This window comes from Phyllobates terribilis, unplaced genomic scaffold (genome assembly GCF_046119375.1).
Source record: "Phyllobates terribilis strain yellow unplaced genomic scaffold, ASM4611937v1 Scaffold_7__3_contigs__length_470593459, whole genome shotgun sequence".
Lineage (NCBI taxonomy): Eukaryota > Metazoa > Chordata > Amphibia > Anura > Dendrobatidae > Phyllobates > Phyllobates terribilis.
The window spans coordinates 109,380,255-109,400,774 of record NW_027362767.1 but is presented as its reverse complement, the minus strand read 5'-3'; the positions used below and the strand labels follow the sequence as shown (position 1 = coordinate 109,400,774).

Sequence of the window (20,520 nt, the reverse complement as noted above, 5' to 3'; positions counted from 1 at the left end):
GTACTGAGCAGATGTGAGCGAAGTGTTTACATCCAGAAGCCACCGACTCAAGTAAAAGCTGATCACTGAGACTGCAGGTGTCGGACCCACCGATCTGGTAATAAAGACCTTTCCAGTGAACAGGACAAAATCCCTACCCACAATATAGTAAATTTGTTCACAAATTTGAGAAAAAATATTTGAATTTGCTCCTTCTTTGGGCCAACTTTGGAAGAGGTTAAAACTTCTAGGACACTTCTCCTGCATGAGGAGAGGCTAGAGGAGCTGCAAGCTGGGCAATGCAACTAGGATCTGCCTGCTACCAGAGAGCAGAGGAGAATATTGCAAATGTGGACCAAACGGATTTAGAGAGAGAAGCCACTAGTATCACAAAGCTATAGTGCCCATGGACAAGAGTATTTCCACATCAACAGGCAGCGATTGGTGAATGACCTGAATACAGGCAAGTCTGGTCTGGGTTCTATATACTGTGGGGGTCCGACATGAGGTCCATAGCTTTATTTACAAGGTTTGACAAGTGGTTTGTATCCACTTTGGTGTTGGGGCATGAAGGTTACATTTGTTATTCACATTGTGCCATTTGGGGCATGTCCTATATAAATGGTATTTATGACTAAGGACTCTTAATAGTTCGAAACGCGTCAGACTGTGTCCAGTTTTTTTCCACATTTGGATTTTTAAATCTATTTTATGGAGACAAAGGTTTATTAAAGATCATCTTTTTAACTGTTTTTGCAGTGCTGGGTTATGTTTTTTTTTCCCTATTTCAATTTTTTAGCATCTATATAGACATACAATACCCAGATGGGTGATAAATGACTGTGAGGCTCCGAGTGCCTGTATCCAGACCGACCTCAAGAACGAGGACCCCAAATCAGGTGTGCGCATATAGTGGTGGACCCTATGGGTGACAACTCAATTCCATGGATCTATGGGAGCAGAAGTCTGCATCTGTTGCTGCGGATAGAGGTTAAATGTTTATTGTAGATCCCCAAGGGAAGCCATCATGAAAAAATGACCTATCGTTAGGGTATGTGCACACATTAAGTATTTTCTGCAAAAATTTCAGCCCCATTTCTTCATCTCTTAGCAGGAAAAATGCCGTAAAACAAATCAGTTTGTCACGTTTCTTGAATGTGTTCTGCTGCAGATTTTCCCACTCATTAGTTTAGGTGAACTCTGCGGCAAAAATGCTGAAAAAATTCACATGCTGCAGATATAAATCTGCAAGGAAAAAATAAGCAATGTGTGCATGAGACTTCAGGAATCTCATTCACTTGGCTATGAGGAGGACATTTTTCAGGTTCTTTAACCAAACTACATATAAAAAAAATGCAATGTGTGCACAGACCTCAGGATTTTGTATTTTTTAACACAAATTCACCAATGTTTTTTTTATATCATGATCTTAATAAAAAGAAACTGAATTCGTAATCTTTCCATTTTCAGACAGCAGAGGCAGGATTACAATGAAAGGTAATGCCTCTACATAGCTGATAACTCAGAATCCACCATTTACAATAGGAGATGTCACAGCTCCCCTCCCTTCTCAATGACTACTGCGCATGCTCATTGGATACTTCAATACAAAAAGATAGGGTCGGGGTCAGGCTATTGTGGCTATGTACACGTGTTGTTTCCTGAAACATGAGAAAGTAAGAGTCTAAAAATGCCCCAGTGGACACCGTGAAAAATTACAAGATTTCTATTTTTTAGTTTTAAAACATTGTGACAAGGTTAAAAAAAACAAACAGAAAAAAACACACAACCAAAATGTAAAAATTTTACACAAAGACCTGGTCATTTTGTGAGGAGAGCTTCCCTTCAAGTAGCACGTTTTTTGCTGTCTTGATCATTTCACTTCTTTGTTATTCTGACAGCAAGGCGCCATGTGAATCTATACAGAGGCACAGATGTATATTGTATATTCACTAGGAAGTCAGGCCGTACACACACTGTACCTGACCAAATACTCAGACCACAGACTAACTCTACAACTAATGCTACACAACGCAGACTATTACAGGAAGCTGGGAAGAGGGGCCGACCAACATCATTTAATATTCTCAGATGCTTTTATTTCTTTTACAAATGAAGAGGGAAAAAATGCCATATAATTACTATGGTAGAAAGCATGGGACATATCAAGCACTAGGACCGAAGACCTCGTATATACACGGGCACCAGTTGGAGGTTAACAGGCAAAGCACAATTAAAAGGGGTTTTCTATTTTCAGAAATCCCCTGTCGCCTGGGCAGCTGATTGTTTTAATATAGACGCTGCTGCCGGCGGTGTCTGTGCTTGTCTGCAGTGCTAACTTTATGCAGACAGTGCAGCAGTCAACGTGCCGCTTGTTCTCGTCTGCAGTGCTAACTTTATGCAGACAGTGCAGCAGTCAACGTGCCGCTTGTTCTCGTCTGCAGTGCTATCATCATGCGGACAGCACTGCAGTCAACGTGACGTTAGCACTACAGACCAGAACAGACATTGGACCGTGGGAGGGTGACTAACGCAAGGATTTTCTCTTAGCCAAGGATGGATTTTCTAAACTAAAGGTCTAAAAAGGTCCCTTTGGCTCATGTGAAAGACCAAAGATGCAATGGAGCCACAAGCTTTAAGTTTCGCCACTGGCCATATTCCTCTACCTGGTAGCCCACTAATACTACATCCCTATCTGACATGACTGGGCACATTATGCCCGACCTGTGCCATCACTCTGCTCATTATCACCTTGATGCTAGGGATTAGCAACCATTCACACTCCAGCTGTTGGGAAGCTATGACTCCCAACATGCCCTCACAGCCACCTGGAAATGATGGGAGTTGTAGTTCCACAACTGACAAGGGCAGAGGGTTGCTGATGCCTGCTCTACGGGTTATCGCACTACTACTTAATCACTGTCTGTACTGAGTAATCAGATAGTGTTGAAAAAATATGATTTTTGCCATCTCATGTCACTTGTCCCTGGAAAGGTCAAGCCACAAATAAAGTTAAGGCAGGACTTCTGTAGCCAATAACTAGTGTACTCTTTTCGGACAAGAATCAGTACATGTAGTATCAGAATAGCCTAAAAACTCACCAACATGATGAGCGCGTAGGGCCCAGTAGGGCTTTCATATATGGCAGTTGGGCACCTGCCCGGGCAGGACAATACCAACGGACCACACAAACTGGCAATAACTGAAAGCTTTCTATTGACCACAAAGCCCTATATCTGCCCCTAGTATGTCCAGGTACATAATAAAGAACTATGACAAGTGCTATTCTGAATAAGTCGCATTTAAGGGGCTGTCCCCATCAATTACTATAATCTGCATTATATAGATCAGCGCAAATGAATACTGTCTGCCATTTACGGTTGTAAACCTCTGCACCAAGACAGCGGATATGAACCCTGCACATGCCGACCAGTCTTTATTCCTTTAGGTCTTCATTGGTTTCTAAAGAGTTGCACACTGCGGATGTCACGTACAGCTGCGGACCCCAGATGATGCACGCCTCGTTACAGAGATACAGGCAGGTTCCATCAGAAATGTATGGCATATTCAGTAGATATGCCATAAATACTCAAGATGGAAATACCCCATTAAAGGATTTGTCCTACACAGGCCTATCTACTGGATTGGTGACATGTCTGATCATTGGAGTCCCACCCATCACTTGAACAAGGGTCCTAAGCCCCCTTCCCTCTTCAATGCTCAACCACCGTGAGAACTGTGAATTGAACAGTCACAAATGCTCGGCCATCTCTCCGATCAGTGTGTATGTTGTGGACGGAAAGAGCTAGGAACTATACTCTGATGTGTCAGTGCTAGAGACTTGGATGGAGAAGCACCATGTATGATCCATCACCACTCCATTCAATGTGTATGCAGCTGACGAAAAACAGCTAGGCGCTATATTTGGATGTGTCTCTGTACTAGAGACCTTAGATGGAGAAGCACCATGTATGATCCACCACCACTCCACTCAGAGTATATACGTCTGACGGAAACAGCTAGGCGTCTATACTTGGATGTGTCTCTGTACTAGAGACCTTGGATGGAGAAGCACCATGTATGATCCACCACGATACCAGACCATGATTCTGTCAGTGTATATACGGCTGATGGAAACAGCTAGGTGCCTATACTTGGATGTGTCTGTACTAGAGACCTTGGATGGAGAAGCACCATGTATGATCCACCACCATTCCACTCATAGGTCTGTAGTGCAGAGAAGAATAAAGAAAGCTCCCAATGCAGGAGCGCCATCAATTGGATATTTATCACCAATTTAGTCGATGTGATGTCTTTTGTAGAAAAGCCTCAGATAACTGTTGTTGTTGTTTCGGAAACAGTCATAAGAAATAAGACTAGGACACCAGATGCATTCCTGAGTATTTGCAAACAGAGACCAGCCAACAACGTCTACAAGATGAAAATGTCAAAACAATCTGGAAGTTTTGAAGAAGCTGAGATATCAAATGACTATATTATGATATACACAGTTGATAGCCTCTAACACATACCAAATACACAGCCTCACTGTCTATACAGACAATACCGGGAGGAGGTGTCATTTGTTTACATGAGGAATAACACTATTTGTTGGCCATTATATGACTTGTCAAGAAAGAAAGAATTGTGCGGAGTTAGGGAAGCGCTAGAACAACTAGACAGGGAGGGGAATTAAGGTTATAACACACAAACCTTTAATTGTTTAATACGCTCTCTAATGCCACGACGCGTTTCGATAGCAGAAGCTATCTTCCTCAGGTAGATTAGAGAGCAAATGAAAGATCAACCATTATATAGGGTAGGTGCACCAATCAAAATACACCAACAATTATGACAACACAGGAAATACAAAACAGGAAATAACAAATTTAAAAAAAAAAAAGGAGATAAATATCGTATAAATATGAATATAAAAACTACATTAGATCAAAAGATTAAAGAAGAGGATAAAAGATGCCACAATATACCCAATAATGTCATGATGTACTAAAAGCAGGGATTATAAATAAAATATATAAAAACTAGTAATGCGTGAATAAGAACCAAGAGAGAACCAGGGTTAATGAATCGCATTCTCAATCGTTAAATTAAGGCCCTCAGGGGACAGAGTGCCCAATCTAAAAATCCAATAACTCTCACGATTAATTAAAGGACCCAAGCGGTCCGTCGTGGTTTCAGCAATCTGATCAATAATTTTAAGCCTTAAGTCAGTAGGATCCTTATTATGCGCCACAGAAAAATGTTTAGAAATGCTATGTAGAAGGAAACCACTACGAATGTTAGACCTATGCTTATTCATCTGTGCATGCATGGCCTGTATCGTACGGCCCACGTATTGTAGGCCGCACGTACATTCAAGAAGATATACCACGAACATGGAGTGACACTTTAAAAATGGTCTAATGGTATATGTTTTGCCAGTGGTATTCGAGGAGAAAGTCTTTGAACCACTCAAGACGCTCTGGCAACACATGCATTTTGGGGACCCACAAGAGAAACAACCACTGATCAAATTGCCCATACAGATAGGTTTGGTTGGAGAGGATTCACACAGCGTGTTGCTAGGAGCCACCATTATTGCGGAGGTTCTTACCCCTTCTGAACACCACTCTTGGTTTATCAGAAAGGTGCCTAGAGAGGACCCGATCGCTCTTAAGGATAAACCAGAATTTGTCTAGTAACTTCTGGATGTTCCTGTGAGACTGGTTATAAGTAGTCACCAGGCTCCAGTTACTTAACTCAGTAGCGTCATCTTTTGATCTAATGTAGTTTTTATATTCATACGATATTTCCTTTTTTTTTTAATTTACTTCCTGTTTTGTATTTCCTGTGTTGTCATAATTGTTGGTGTATTTTGATTGGTGCACCTACCCTATATAATGGTTGCTCTTTCATTTGCTCTCTAATCTACCTGAGGAAGATAGCTTCTGCTATCGAAACGCGTCGTGGCGTTAGAGAGCGTATTAAACAATTAAAGGTTTGTGTGTTATAACCTTAATCCCCTCCCTGTCTAGTTGTTCTAGCGCTTCCCTAACACCGCACAATTCTTTCCTTCTTGATTGCTAATCTCCCCTGTGGAGAGCGGTGGAAGCTGCTCTGTTTACAACTAGCTTACCACAGGACCTGCCGTGATGTCATTGTGGAAAGCCCACTTCGGTCACACGGTCCTGGTCATGTGACCGCTGAAGCAGGAAGAAACTCCTTACAGCAGTCCCTGTTAAGCTGCGGTCATCATACAGACTCCCACCTGGAAGCGTTTTCCCTTGTTGTGCGGGGCTCTTTGGCACAACAGGACCAGGTGAGTGGTCACAACATCTCCCCCTTCCCCCCCCCCCCCAAACCTCAGGCTCTTCACCATTGGCGCTCCAACTGTTTTTGTTTTCCATTACATGACTTGTGTCCTCAATGTTCACCAGTTTTTCCTCTTGGCAGGCTCCATCTCTTAACCTGCAATTGACACTGAACTTGAGTCTCTTGGGAAATGACTAGATGGCATTATGTTGATGTCTCCCATACACAGCACACAGAGTGATTCCTGCTCTTCATTCCTTAGAACACAGGAAAAAAGTGCAGCAGTGTGGAGGATGTTATACAGTAGTACTGAGCATTGTAAATGTGATTCCAGCTCTAGAGTGAGGTAAAAGACTTGTTAGAAAGCTAAGCACAACCTTTTTGTGTCTCCCTCTGCTCCTCACTCTTCTTCAGATTGTGTAATCTGACACTTCATTGTGTTGGTATTCTAATTTGTCTTGATTAATTAGACTAAGTGCCCACGATGCAGAAATGCTCTGGATTTTTCCTGAGCGTTTCTGCATCTCCCTGGCAGAAAAAACGTATGCGTATTTTATATGCGTTTTTGCTGCCAGGGACAAGCGGATGTGAAGCGTTTTGCACATGCGAATTCGCATGCGGGTTGTCAAGCGTTTTCCAAGCGATTTTAGCATCACTTGGAAAGTGCTTGACAACTTGGTCACACTATATAAATCCATGCAACAGGCGTGTGACCGTAAAAGAATGGTAAAAAATAAATATTATACTTACCTTCTGATGGCCCCTGGTGTCCTTATCCGATGCGTCTGGTCTCCCTGGTGTCTCGCGGTTGTGTAAAAGGCCCTGCCATGACGTCATTTAGTCATGTGACGGGTCACACAACGCTAACTTCAGCGGTCGCGTGACCCACCACATGGCTAAATAACGTCATGGAAGGTCCTTTTAGACCATCGCGAGCTGCCGGGAAGCCAGGACGGATCGCTGAGGAGACCGGGGGCCATCAGAAGGCAAGTACAATGTATTTTTTTTATTTTCTTTTTTTACAGATACTATGGTACCTGGGTCTGGAGAAGAGTCTTCTCTTCTCCAAACCTGGGTACCATCCGCACATTGAATCGCATAATATAAGCATGTGCACATGTAGTGATGAGGATATTATGTGATTCAATGAAAGTCAATGGCGGCGAAAACGTTGCGATTCCGCAAAATAATTGGTAGTGCTGCGGATTTTTCCGCAATGACAATCCGCAGCGAAAATTTCCGCAACAGGAGGGAAGACAAACTCCTATCACAGTTACTGATGATGACTACTCAGCACCTGTTAAGACAATTATAATGAATGTGGTCATGGTTCAGCCTCTTTGACTCTATATTTGGAATCCCATAGTTCATACAGGAGACTATAGAGAGAAGGAGAATCAGTGTCCCCATAGCAGGCAGAGTTGGTACTTGCTCTGGCTGCCTATGTGATTCGGTACTGATGCATTTCGAGACCGACAGGTCAGAGGAATAAAAGGCAAGATGGGAATCAAAATGGAGGCTGAAGAAAAGCAGAAGTGGCCGAACTACATGAATGTAAGTACACCATGAAGAGGAGACGTGCAGAGGAATGGAAAAAATACTATTTTTGCTGGACTGCTTCTTTAAAATCCTAAAAATATATACATGAAACATTACATAACACAGGGATCCACCGATTAGGTCTACAAGGCATCACAGAAAAAACACTTTAAAGACATTTTATAACATCATAGAAATTCTGATCGTATATACAGAAGCAACCTAGAATCTCTATTAACAATAGATCAGCAACGTAATGAGTACATGCAAACCAGTCACTGCTGAGAAGTTAACGGTTCTGCGTTCACACTTTTAAACCATTTGTCATGTACAGCTAGTTACCTAGATAATATTTCCATGGAGATGAGAGATACTCATAGTAATTTCATTCCAGAAATAAAACTTGCCATATATAGCACATCTAATACACCAGAGGCAAATTGCCGAACAAATTAAAAATAGTTCTGTGTCACAACTCCTACAAGAAGCGCGGCTGTGATCAGACGGTTCTGATGCGTGATCTACGCCCTTGAGACAACCACCTCCTACACACACCAGTAGGGTGGGTTATCTACCCTACATGGACCAATACACATGGGACTCCTCGTTAACAGATCTCACCGATGCACTTTTCCCCTTACAATCAGCCTCTTTCGACTCATTCCATCTCACATTACAATCAAAATGGTTATTTTAGCTTGCATTGTGAGGCTGAAATCATCAGCAAATGTCAAGTAGACAATACATCCACAAATGTTTCAAACGTAGACTATTCGTGTAAACAGGCATACGCTGTAACGAAATGCTTACTGGTGCTTCTACACCAGACAAAAGCAGGGTTGTATTTTATGGGTGTTACACATACTAAGACTATTAGCCTGCACAATTGAAAAAAAAACATGCAGCAAATAGTGGTACAAAAAAAAAAAAGACCTACTGCCCTCGTCTGGATCAGCAAGGGGAAGCAAATTCCTATTTTGTCTACATTTTCCAGCTAAACATAGAAGACATATGTATTTGTGTTGGTAGTATTTTTTAAAGAGTAGCTAAACCTTTAATTTTTTTTATATTACTTTGCCCTTAAAGGGAACCTGTCACTATAAATAACACTATTAAACTGCAGACATGCTGTTAATCTGCAGGTTAACAGTGTTATTATGCTGTCCGGCGCCTGCACACAGCCAAATGCAGAGGGAAGAGAATTAACTTTATTCTCCCCGCCAGCATGTTGTATTCAGTCATGGGGGTGCCGCAGGTTCAGTCTTCGCTTTGAGAATACAGAGCGGCCGCTGTAACCGCACTTCCAGCCCTGACAGCTGAGCCCCAATGCAGAGCGAGTGTCAGTCAGGACCGGGGGCACGGGTACAGCGGCCACTCTGTATACTCAGAGTGATTACTGAAGCTGCAGCGCCCCCGCCTCTGACTGGAACGGAATCCTGCTGTGGAGAATAAAGTTAATTTTCTCGCCACTGCATTTGGCTAAGTGCAGGCGCCGGGCAGCATTATTACTCTGTTAACCTTCAGATTAACCCCATATCTGCAGGCTAATGGCGTTATTGCTGGTGACAGGTTTCCTTTAAAGGGGTTGTCCAGGCTTGGGGTACAAGTCTGCAGTCACTCTGTGTTTGCAGACTTGTGAATCCTCATAGCATGCTGTCAGGAATCACTGATGCCGGGAGCATGACCACAAGTATGCAATTTGCGTACATGCTGTCGTATCCTGACTAGATGTGCGTTGCCGAACACATCTAATGAGGCGAGAAGTATGCAAACCATATACTTGTGGTAACATGACTGCCCACTCCCAGAGAATCCTGACAGCATGCATTGTGCGCTGTGAGGATTCACAGGTCTGCAGTCGCAAAAAGTGACTAAACTTGTACCCCAAGACTAGACAACCCCTGTAAGCAGATCGGTAGGGGTCCAGGTCCTCAAACCCTTTACCCACCAGAGAGGTGCACAGTTCAGGAGGAAGGAAATCAGTGTTCAGGAGACAACACCTCGCTGAGTCCGGACACAGAGCGGGTTAAGTATTCAATAGAAAGCATAGCCTTCATAGCCTACAATTTCTATAGAACCCATATCCCAGGAAGTTTGCTCACTCAGGTGTACGATCCTGTCTTAGCTGTACAACTCTAGGAGGGGTTTTTGAACAATCGGTGAGAGGATATCAAGACCCAAACCTAAGAAATCTACTTAAGGGCCTTGTAATTTTAAAATATCATTAAAAAAAAAGCTTAGTTACACTTTAATGATTTAAATAAATATATATTTATATTTTCATTTTAAACTTTCATTGTGATTCCCTCATCTGAGTCTTTATCCTTAGAATATAAACTTACGGTGACCCTAACAGTTTACTGATCTGACACAGACTTTATTTATACTGACCGACAGGGTCTAACCCTATCCATTCACTAGAGGATAGTTTGCAATTAATATTCATTGGGACATAAGATTGGAAAGAGACAGCAAATCATTGAATATGCTAAACAGATAATCACTATGATGATTTTTATCCAAGTGTGAACTGGTGCCAGATCTCAAAAAAGAAGAAATAATCTAGTCTTTTGGAGCAGAACATAGAAAACTTTAGTTATTAATAAAATCTATTTGACTACACAGATATCTATCAATGTCACACCAGCTAAAGAAATCCAACAAACCTACCTTCTTCTCTTCCTTTACTTTTGGTGGTTTCTTCCTGGTCTTCCTTTCCTCCTGTTCCTGGTCTGAGGTGATAGCTGGGTTATCTATGCCGCCCTTCCAAGTGTCAACTGGAGAAAGAAGAGGGTCCTCTTCACTTGGCCTGTGTTTGGGTTTCCGTTTTCTATCCTTTCCAGTGATGGTGGTAAGTGCCTCTTCATCACTGGCATCGGAATGGGTTCGCCTATACGTGTACGATTTCGGCTTGCTGAACAGCGTTTTTGATTTGTACTTGTACTTTGATGGCCTTCTCTCTCCCTGTCTTGAATTTCTATCAGTGATACCATTCTCTTCATCTCCTTGTGCGTTAGGAAAGAAATGATGCAACTTATGAATGTGGTTCTGGCCATCATCTGGATCTGCATACAGGTCATTAATTAAATCTTTGGACCTTAGTATTGTGTCAACTGGCTCTGCGTAGTTATCGGACGAATCGGCATCTTCAGGGTGTACCAATGGGTAACGAGGCGATTGCTTCCTTGGGTTTTTGCTAATGCCAGCTTCAATAGCTCTGACGAGATTTGGGTCTAGCCTATTCACCTTAGACTTGGGTCCACCTGGTTTAGGTCTTATTGGTGGAGGCACTTTATGGTTGCGCTCATGATCGTGGCAATTTAATGGAGTACTGTGTGTAGGATACTCATTCCCTTCATTGTCCAAATTACACTTTGGCAACAGTTGCACGTCATCCCCGATAGGGCTATAAGGAGGTGGTGCTTCTGTATCATCCTCGGAATCGGGATAGCAGCTGTAGGCTGGCGAGTTTCCACGTGGGGAATATGGAAAAACATCTTCACATGGTTGACTTGCTTCTCTACGACTCTCTGCCAAATATGAATTCTCAATAGAAGTTTTCTTTTCCAGAACATCACTGAAAAATGGCGTGAAGACCTCCGTCTGGCGGTGGTATTGAGACAGCGAGTATAAAGCTGTGAATTTTGCTGAAATTTCTGTAGCAATGTGCTCTCCTTCAGTCATTAGTTCTTTGATGGCTTCATTCTCAAAGAAATCTGCTTGGCTGTCCGTAACCGCCACTAGTTGAACAGGAATGGTGTCCTGAATTTCAGACAGAAAAGCACGCAGCATTCCCATTGATGCTTTTCGCTTGGCTGAATAAATAAGAATGTACCCGTGAACCAGTTCATCTTTTCTAACTCCAATTGAGGAGTGGTATGACAAAATGGTTATCTGAATCCTTCTCCTTTTTTCGCCAATTATTTTATCCAGCATCAAAGAGTTATTTTGGCCTGGCTGAGCAGCACTACAAGTACGGGACTCCAGAAAGGGGGAAAGAATAAGATCAACACTGAAAGGATCCCCACACATGGCACACATTACAATTCGTAAATCTGCTTCTGAAAGGTCTTTAATTGCAGGAACAGGACTGGCAATATCAGAGTTGTGCTTGACAGACTCTAGCACTCCTCTAAGTGCTTGCTTGATTTGGGCCTCATTAAATTTACGAGGATATGTGCCAGTTGGCACATCCACAAAAGGACACTGGAGCTTATTTGCCAATTGTTGCCCTTGGTGCCTTAATATAGGCATGTTTTTACTGACGCTCTCTCTCTGGTTAGCCAAAATTAATGTAAATGGTAGGTTTGCCATATCCTTATCTCTTCTTGCCTGAGCTTCACATCTAATTTTACCAATGCAGTCACCTATAAAATTAAGTGACTCGATTGAGCTAAACACACAAAAACAGCCGTGTGGTTTAAACCCAGGAGTCCATAATTGGCTGAAAAGATATGGGGAATTGGCATCTACTGCCCTTAGTTCTAACTCGTAGATTTTTCCATCCAAGGCAAATTCATCATCAGTTGACTGGGTCCTAATCTCGTTGGCCATCTCTTGAGGAAGGTTGTCTTTTCCAAGAATGAGAAGGTTGACCTTGTCGAGATTGGTTCCATCTTGATACAAGTTCAAGCGGCTAAGATTCGATTGTAAGAGACTGTTGGCAAGTATTTGCTCCACTTTTATGTCCATACAACTTTGGACACTGAGACAGGTTTCCTTAGTTGGATGATAAACAAACCCTATGTGCTTCAGAAGAAGAGATTCTCTGTCCGTCGCAAGCTTCTGTAAAGCTTTGTATCTCGGTTCTTCTCCAAGAACGGCATTTATTTCAGTCATTTTATCAATGCTTGGGGTAGCATTAAGATCTAGGTCATAGAATAGCTCAGAGTGCTCAAAAAGCATCTCTTGAAATTCTTCTTTGGCTTTTTCAATGATTTCTTGCTGGTGTTTACGATATACCTCAAATCGGTCAGTCTCGTTGATAAATTTATAGGCCTCATCCTCCAAAACGAAACACATCACTTCTTCCCAAGGTTGACCGGGTGAAATGAATGGTATTTTTTCAAGGGTTTTTTTGAACTTGGCTTTCATTTCCAGTCTCCTCTTCTCAGAAACCAAGTGTTGAACATGGCTTTGATAGATTTTCTCAGAGTCTAACGTGCAGAGAAGATCAAAAGGAACCCGTCGGTCAGTTACTTTGTCAATGTGGTCTGACTGATCCCATGGCGTTTTATCTAGCATTACAAACCATAGGCTGAATTCGGGCTTGTTCTCTAGCACCTGAAGAGCATCTGTCCAACTTAAATTTTCTACCTCTTCAAGCTTTGGCAGTAATGTATTGAGTGCTCTTGGTAGTGTTTTAAGGTATTCTTCCTTTCTTTTTCGAATGTGCTCCTGTTTGAGCTGGTCTGTGTGTTTAGACAATGTGTTTTTAGCCTTCAGTGTTCCCTCTAAATTTATGTAATTTTCATAATCCGAGTGGTTTTTTAATTTATTACTGATAGTTTTCCAAGTTGCGTGGTAGTCACGCACAGTTTGTACAATAAGCTTTTCAAACTTATCAGTAGCAGATGCAACAATTTGTCTATGTGTTTTGAATGCCTCAAGGTAAGGGATAATCTTGGGTTTTCCTCGTGTTTTGTCCAACATTTGCACTAGTGCTGTGAAACAAGTATCGACATTTATATTGTTTCTGGCTGAGGTTTCTACGACAATTAAATTTTTCTTATTCGAGGCAAATCCTTGGACTTCTCTTAAATAGTGGTCAACACACTCATCACACTTTGTGGCGGCAATGATAATGGGCTTCTTTGCTTTTACTACTTGCGCATAGAGGTTATTAACAAATTTTAACTGATCGTCGAACTTTCGATTGCATCCTTGGCTAACGTCAATGCATAGAACAAAACCATCTATAGTCAGCTTTCCTTCGGGCATTTGCTTTTGCTCAAAGTCCTGCTCCAGGCCAAGCTGGTCTGTGCAAATGTACATTAATTTCTCCGCTGATTGAATCTTTGAAGCTGCTGCTCTCTTTATGTAGGGCTGAAGGTTTGTACTGCGATGCGGAAGGAAAGTCTGATCATCTATGAACTCTGTCTGTTCAATAATGTGATGCTTGCAATCAGTCCCATCCTCTCCTACCTGCGTTACGTCACCCCAATACAGAAAGTGGTCATTGTTGACAACACGGCCACCAAAGTCAATTGTGCTAAGGACAGAGGTGTGTTCGTGATAATATTCATCAGCTTTTGGGCGGACATAGCGATTACATAAACACGATTTTCCAACACCACAGTTGCCTTTATCCTTTTCGGTTCCAGACAACCCTACCACGCTAATGGTATATGACGGGGGGCGCGGCTCCTTATTCTTTGCCATCATCACTCCCCTCTCATCCTTTTCAGCACATCTAGATAGCAGGGCATACTTTTCATTCTTAATTCCCAAGCGAGAGCTTTAGATTTTCTCAAAAAGCCAGGCAAGGTGGTCAACTCCTTCTCTTGTTCTCCATCAACACGATATATTCTCAAACCTGATGGTGCATGGCGTTCCTGTAGAAGCAAAGCAGAGATAGATTACAAGTCTGGTCTACTTATATGTCCCACACAATTCTATATACATAATTACATACTACTAAATAAAAATATAACACATGAAAGCTTGACTCCCTCAATAACGGGAACATGGGCTCACACTGGTCAGCTTAATTTTGCAGACATAACTAACTCTAAAGCAAGGACTTTGCTGCCTTATGAGGAGATGAAATCCAAATTAGCGGTTCCTATGCTCCCGTTGTTCCAATACATTAAGATCAGGAATTTGGCCTCATTACTGTTTTGCAGTTTACAGGTTTCTATCCCAACATCCTTTGAAAGACTTGGTAGAAATGGTCACGCAACGAAGGGCTTAATATCCGATGACTAGAACATTATACAAAACTCAGATGAAAATTCCTTGACTAGGCATCCATGTATGCTCAAATTGGAAAGTTATTTCGGTAGAACTCAACATGACGCCGATTGGAGATTCGTATGGTCAAGAGCAGCCATTTCGGCATCTTGTATCACCTATATAAAGAACCAAGACAAGATCCTCCACTTTTGGTACCACACTCCTGAGCTTCTACACAAATTAGACCTATCTATTTACCCCTTGTGTTGGAGATGTGCCTTGTCGAGAGGATCTATATTCCATTTATTCTGGGACTGCTCCCTGATGAGATCAATTTGGACAAATGTACAAACTATGATTAAACAGGTCTTTGATTTAGACCTATCATTCGATCCTCAACACACTTTACTTAATATTTTCGCACAAAATATATCTAAAAGAACAGTTAAACTTCTCCTAAACATATTAACGCCCGCAAGATGTCTGACAGCTTCTCATTGGAAACAAACCTCTCCAATCTATATATGACTTATACATTAGTATCAAAGATATCAAAAATTTCGAATGTTGCACTGCTCTGATTGATGAAAAGGTCGAGATTCAATCTCATTTGGTCCTCATGGGACACCTTTTGCGTACTCCTGAATATTTAGATAACTTATTTCCTAGGTGATATCTCCTTCCACCCTTTAACCCTAATACCCCATTGTTTTTTTTAGTGTGACAGATTATATAGAAGAAATTTGTATATCTCCATAATATGTTAGCTCTATAATGCAAAGCGGATTTACTTTATTTTCGTTGTTATCTGTTAAATCATTATTCATTTTTTCAAGTATGCTTCTTGCTAAATATGAAAATCTTTCAATAAAAATTACAATAAAAAAAATAAATAACACAACTGGGCCTAATAAACTACTTACAAAAGTAGAAAAATAACGGCTTTAAAAGGAGTGTATTGGAATAACTTTCTTAATGTCAAAAAAGCACCTCAACGCAACGCTAAGCACCGTCAAAATAGCTTAATGTTGCCGATATTCTAGATCCATCCCATGAACCCACCAGCTCACTTTCCATCCTGCCGCAGACCGCGTACCGTACATTGTACACGTGTTTGCTTGGTCATTCCCACCATGAACGTGTTTAGCTCATGTATGAAGTAATACCGCATAAGTGCTGTTGTGAAAAACGGAAAGAGGCGAACGAAAGGGATGGAAATAATGACGACACTCACTGTGGGAGTAATTAAGCAGGCATTGATCGTGTGGGCAACGTACGGCACATCATCTGAGATCGGAACGGAAACTAGCTGGAGGAGTCACAGGACGGGGATCGGAAACTCTAACATTAAGCCATTTTCACAGACCGCAAAAAAAAAAACCAAAACCTTATATTTAATATTAATATATTTCTATACAAGTTATTCCCTTGTTCATAGGAAGCCTCTGGTGTAAAGTTGCATTTACAAGAGGACCGCTCGGGTTCACTAATCTTGTAGTATTAACAGGCTGAAAATCACCTGAAGAACAAGCAATCACTAGTTCGCTGGGCAAAAATGATCTTTTGTGCTGCACAAACAGTCATCGTTCTTGACAGCATATTGCTCTGTGTAACGACGAGAAAAACTGCAGCCTAAGTGCATAGACTGATCCATCACAGACCCTTCACAGCACATCGGAAGCGGGGTCTGTTTGAGTAAACAGGGTGTTAAATGACCAACGATCAGCAATCAAGTTGCGTCACCGGCCGTTAGGTGTTAGCGCAACTTAAAAAGGTCACCGGTGACCAGTTTTTGCTCTTATTTTATTCCTGCTGCTCCCTTGAGTATTCTGGTTCTTTTTTGTTTTCATTTTTTTTATCCATCATATATTTTTTTTTAGTATTTAGCGCTAATTTTCATGGTCTTTACCAGGGGGTGTGGCTCACAGGAAACTCCGGGGGCACGTCCTTTAGCCTGCTCAGCATTACTACCTTGAGCGCCAAACTCCTTTATAAAGGCCATAAAAAAAAAATAAAAAAAATACTAAGTGGAGCAGTAAGAATAAAGTAAGCACAAAAACTGGCCACTTTTCAACCAGGTGACAAGTCTTCAATAAAGTCGAGGTTTCCTATGAGAAGATTTAAATTTAATATATTCGCTTATATAGCACCATCATATAACAGCACTTTACGGACATCGCTGTCCCCATTAGGGAATGTAGATTGTGAGCCCCATTAGTTTGTCTTTGGAGTGTGGGAGGAAACCCACGCAAACACGGGGAGAACATATAAAATCCTTGCAGATGTTGTCCTGGGTGGGATTTGAACCCAGGACTCCAGGATTTCTAAGTCCTAACCACTGAGCCACCAGGTTGAACAAACAGAACTACAATAATTTTTACAAGCAACTCAACACTCCTCACCATGGAGAATATAATCTTTCAGCTGCAGCAAGAGGAGTCCCCGAAAAATACTTCATGGGAAAACAAGAGGACTGAGGAGAGCACCTCACTGTATATGGTCCATACGTGGGAAAGCTTGGCTCTCTGGCCACCTGGGAAGAGTACCATAGGCGTCAGCTCGAGCTCCCCTTACATGACGTGCACACAGATAAATGGCAGCCAGCAGGACTAGGGTCAGCACCCCACTGTATATGGTCCATACGTGGGAAAGCTTGGCTCTCTGGCCACCTGGGAAGAGTACCATAGGCGTCAGCTCGAGCTCCCCTTACATGACGTGCACACAGATAAATGGCAGCCAGCAGGACTAGGGTCAGTACTGACCAGGAGCGGCTATAAAGTAAGGCATTTTCTGAAGAGCTCAGGGGTCATCCAGCATGTATCCATTGAACAACGAGGATTTATACAAGTAAATGAAATAATCCTGAGTGGTCCAGACAACGAACGCCACGCGTTACTAATCACCTAAGATTTTAATGAGTAAATTAATTAACCCCCTAATCCCTACAGACAAATACGATTAAGAGGCCAAATATAGAAATATCACCTGTTGCTTTATTTTTCTGTTTGTCCACACGACGAGACTGGGACTAACGTGATAATGTGGGGGGCCTCAACCAGAGATATAAAAGTCCATACATAAAGCTGGCAGCACCCCCGGAGATGGGGATGTCACCGGAGCTCGATCGTTCTGTGTGATTGGGCAGAGCGCTCGAGGCATCACTAGGCTAGGAGTAATATAAGGAGCTTCTAAAAGAGATCATCTACAGCACCCCCCCACCAGGAGGACCCCTAGACATATCAGTCAGAGCTTATGGACATCAGATTGGGGGGGGGGGGGGGATCTGACATTTAATGTAAACATACAATCATCCCAAAATTGGCCTACGACTTATCGCAGATATTGTGATTTTCTGTGCCTATTCGGTTACTTGCAGCTTATTTACATGTGTTTTTACAGCGTTTTTGTCTCTTTTTGGAATGTCACGATTTAAATAAAGCTGCTTTATCTTTGATGCATTTATCAGCTGAGGATGTTTTGCATATAATGCAATCTGCATGTAAAACTCAGCGTATCCGCAGCAGAACGTAACATGTTGTGGATTGCAGGTCAGTTTCCGCTGCGTTAAAAAAAAGAAAAAACAGTGGGCGCGAGATTTCTAGGAATCCTATCCACATTCCTGGAGCTTGCAGAAAATAATAAATGTCGCCTATCTGGTGCTTTCCGCTGTCTGTTCTGCAATGATGGTGCCCTGTGACCAATGCATCAAATCACTGGCCGCAGCGGTGTACCATGTAATGTGCTGCAGCGAGAACATCCAGGATTACTCATGTGGCTACTGCAGCTAATAAGGTAGTCAGGGGCATCATCCAGACAGGACCGACCGGCAGGGAGCAGAGGTAACGGTGGCACATTCATCCAGACAGGACAGACCGGCAGGGAGCAGAGGTAACGGTGGCACATTCATCCAGACAGGACAGACCGGCAGGGAGCAGAGGTAACGGTGGCGCATTCATCCAGACAGGACCGACCGAAAGGGAGCAGAGGTAACGGTGGCGCATTCATCCAGACAGGACAGACCGGCAGGGAGCAGAGGTAACGGTGGCGCATTCATCCAGACAGGACAGACCGGCATGGAGCAGAGGTAACGGTGGCGCATTCATCCAGACAGGACAGACCGGCAGGGAGCAGAGGTAACGGTGGCGCATTCATCCAGACAGGACAGACCGGCAGGGAGCAGAGGTAAGGGTAAGTTCACACACGTTGTGTTTTGCTGCGTATTTTGCTGCAGATTTTTATTTAAATTTTCAGCTGCGTCTGGCAGTACCAGCAAAGTCTATGAGAAACCAGAATCCTCTGTTCCCACATGTTGCTTTTTGTTTGCTGCGTATTTTCAGTGACATGTCACTTCTTTCAACGTTTTTTCAGCAGAAACGCGCGTATTTTCACCCATAGGAAGTAATGGGTGGTCAAAAATATGCTGCAAAATATAGTGGATTTATGTAAGATTAGGATTTTAGTTTACGTGCATTTCCATGAGTTGTGTGAACACGTCCTTACAGGTCCATTCCTTTTTGAACAGGCTGACATTTCCAATGATGGACTCATGACACTCTGAATTGTACAGTGCTGCAGAATATGTTGGCGCTTATGATACCAGACTGTGGGTGGCAAGCGTTTAACCCCTTCACTCCCTCTGCAATCCTTCTAATGATGCATAAGGTATCTGGATTTCTTTGAGCAAGCCTGCTAGGTTCCTGTAAGGCTTCTTATTTGTCTTTTTGGGCTTGAACAATGCACTTGATGCCTTTGGTCTTATAAGCTAGAAAAAAACTGCAGCGCATCTACAATAGGGGCCATTCTTTCTCCTTGGCAGTGCACACAGACTACTCAGATGACCGTACAGACTGCAATTCACCAGCTTTGTGCTGGTATAATCAGTGCAATGTGATGTAATTCCTCATCCAGAATTTCAGCAATGTAAGAGCCTGTCACGTGCAGTGCAGCAACGCAAACGTTACCCATCACCACAGCTTTAATTTTTGTTAAACATTTTGGGCAGTTTGGCTTCTACAGCCTCTATGCATCACAGTACATAGAAGGCAGCTTATACACAGTAGATGGAAGTCAAAATTACCCCCTTTAATGGCCACTGTTATAATGTACAGCTGCAGTGTGTCATCATGTTACATAGCCAGCACCCAAAGACTACTGTTTAAATGGGTTTCACCTTTTTTTAAAAAAAGTGGTCCCCTCAATAGCGATCAGAGTGCGAGAAAAAAGGGTCTTAATCTTCTCCAGTGTCAGTGTGCAGAAATCGGAATGCACTCAGATGACATCTGAGTGCAGTCAGTTTCTCCACGCACTCGCTGACTTGCATGGCTGAGAGCGAGAGATTTTTTCCTTGGACAGAATTTGTGCAAAAATAAAAAAAATCGGCTATGTGCACGGCCCCACAGAACATTGGTGCCACCCGATGTTTGTCGGATCGCACGCGGACCGATAATACAGCCGTCTGCACGAGCCCTTAGGAAGGAAGGGAGGGCGGAGCAGAGAATCACTGGAGGGGGGAGTAGTTCTGATTTTGTTACTTTATGTGGGCTATAGTTGGGGAATATTTTTATTTTATTTTTTTTTTAGAAAACTGCTTTAACCAATTAACTGCTGCCATCAAGTGGCATTTAAAAGGCTTGAAAAATTTCAGTCGGCACTGCTGTCGGCCATCAGCTCCTGATTAAAAGAAAAAGTTATTGCTACTGGAAGAAGGGGAGGGAAAAAAAAAAGCACAAAAATGAAAAATCGCCTGCTCCTTGAAAGGATTAAGTTTTACTTTGCTGTGGTCATATATCAGCTTAG

At 42.4% G+C, this 20,520-nt stretch overlaps 1 protein-coding gene across 2 annotated transcripts in view; it reads right to left on the bottom strand.

The window, feature by feature from the left end:
- ARHGAP5 (Rho GTPase activating protein 5) overlaps nucleotides 1–20,520 on the bottom strand; it is a 70,260-nt gene that overhangs the window by 29,726 nt on the left and 20,014 nt on the right. For both annotated transcript variants that reach the window (XM_073639077.1, XM_073639076.1), the window contains one exon: nucleotides 10,501–14,384. In XM_073639077.1, coding sequence (XP_073495178.1) covers nucleotides 10,501–14,214 — 3,714 coding nt within the window. In that variant the 5' untranslated portion in view covers nucleotides 14,215–14,384. The remainder of the gene's footprint in view (nucleotides 1–10,500; nucleotides 14,385–20,520) is intronic.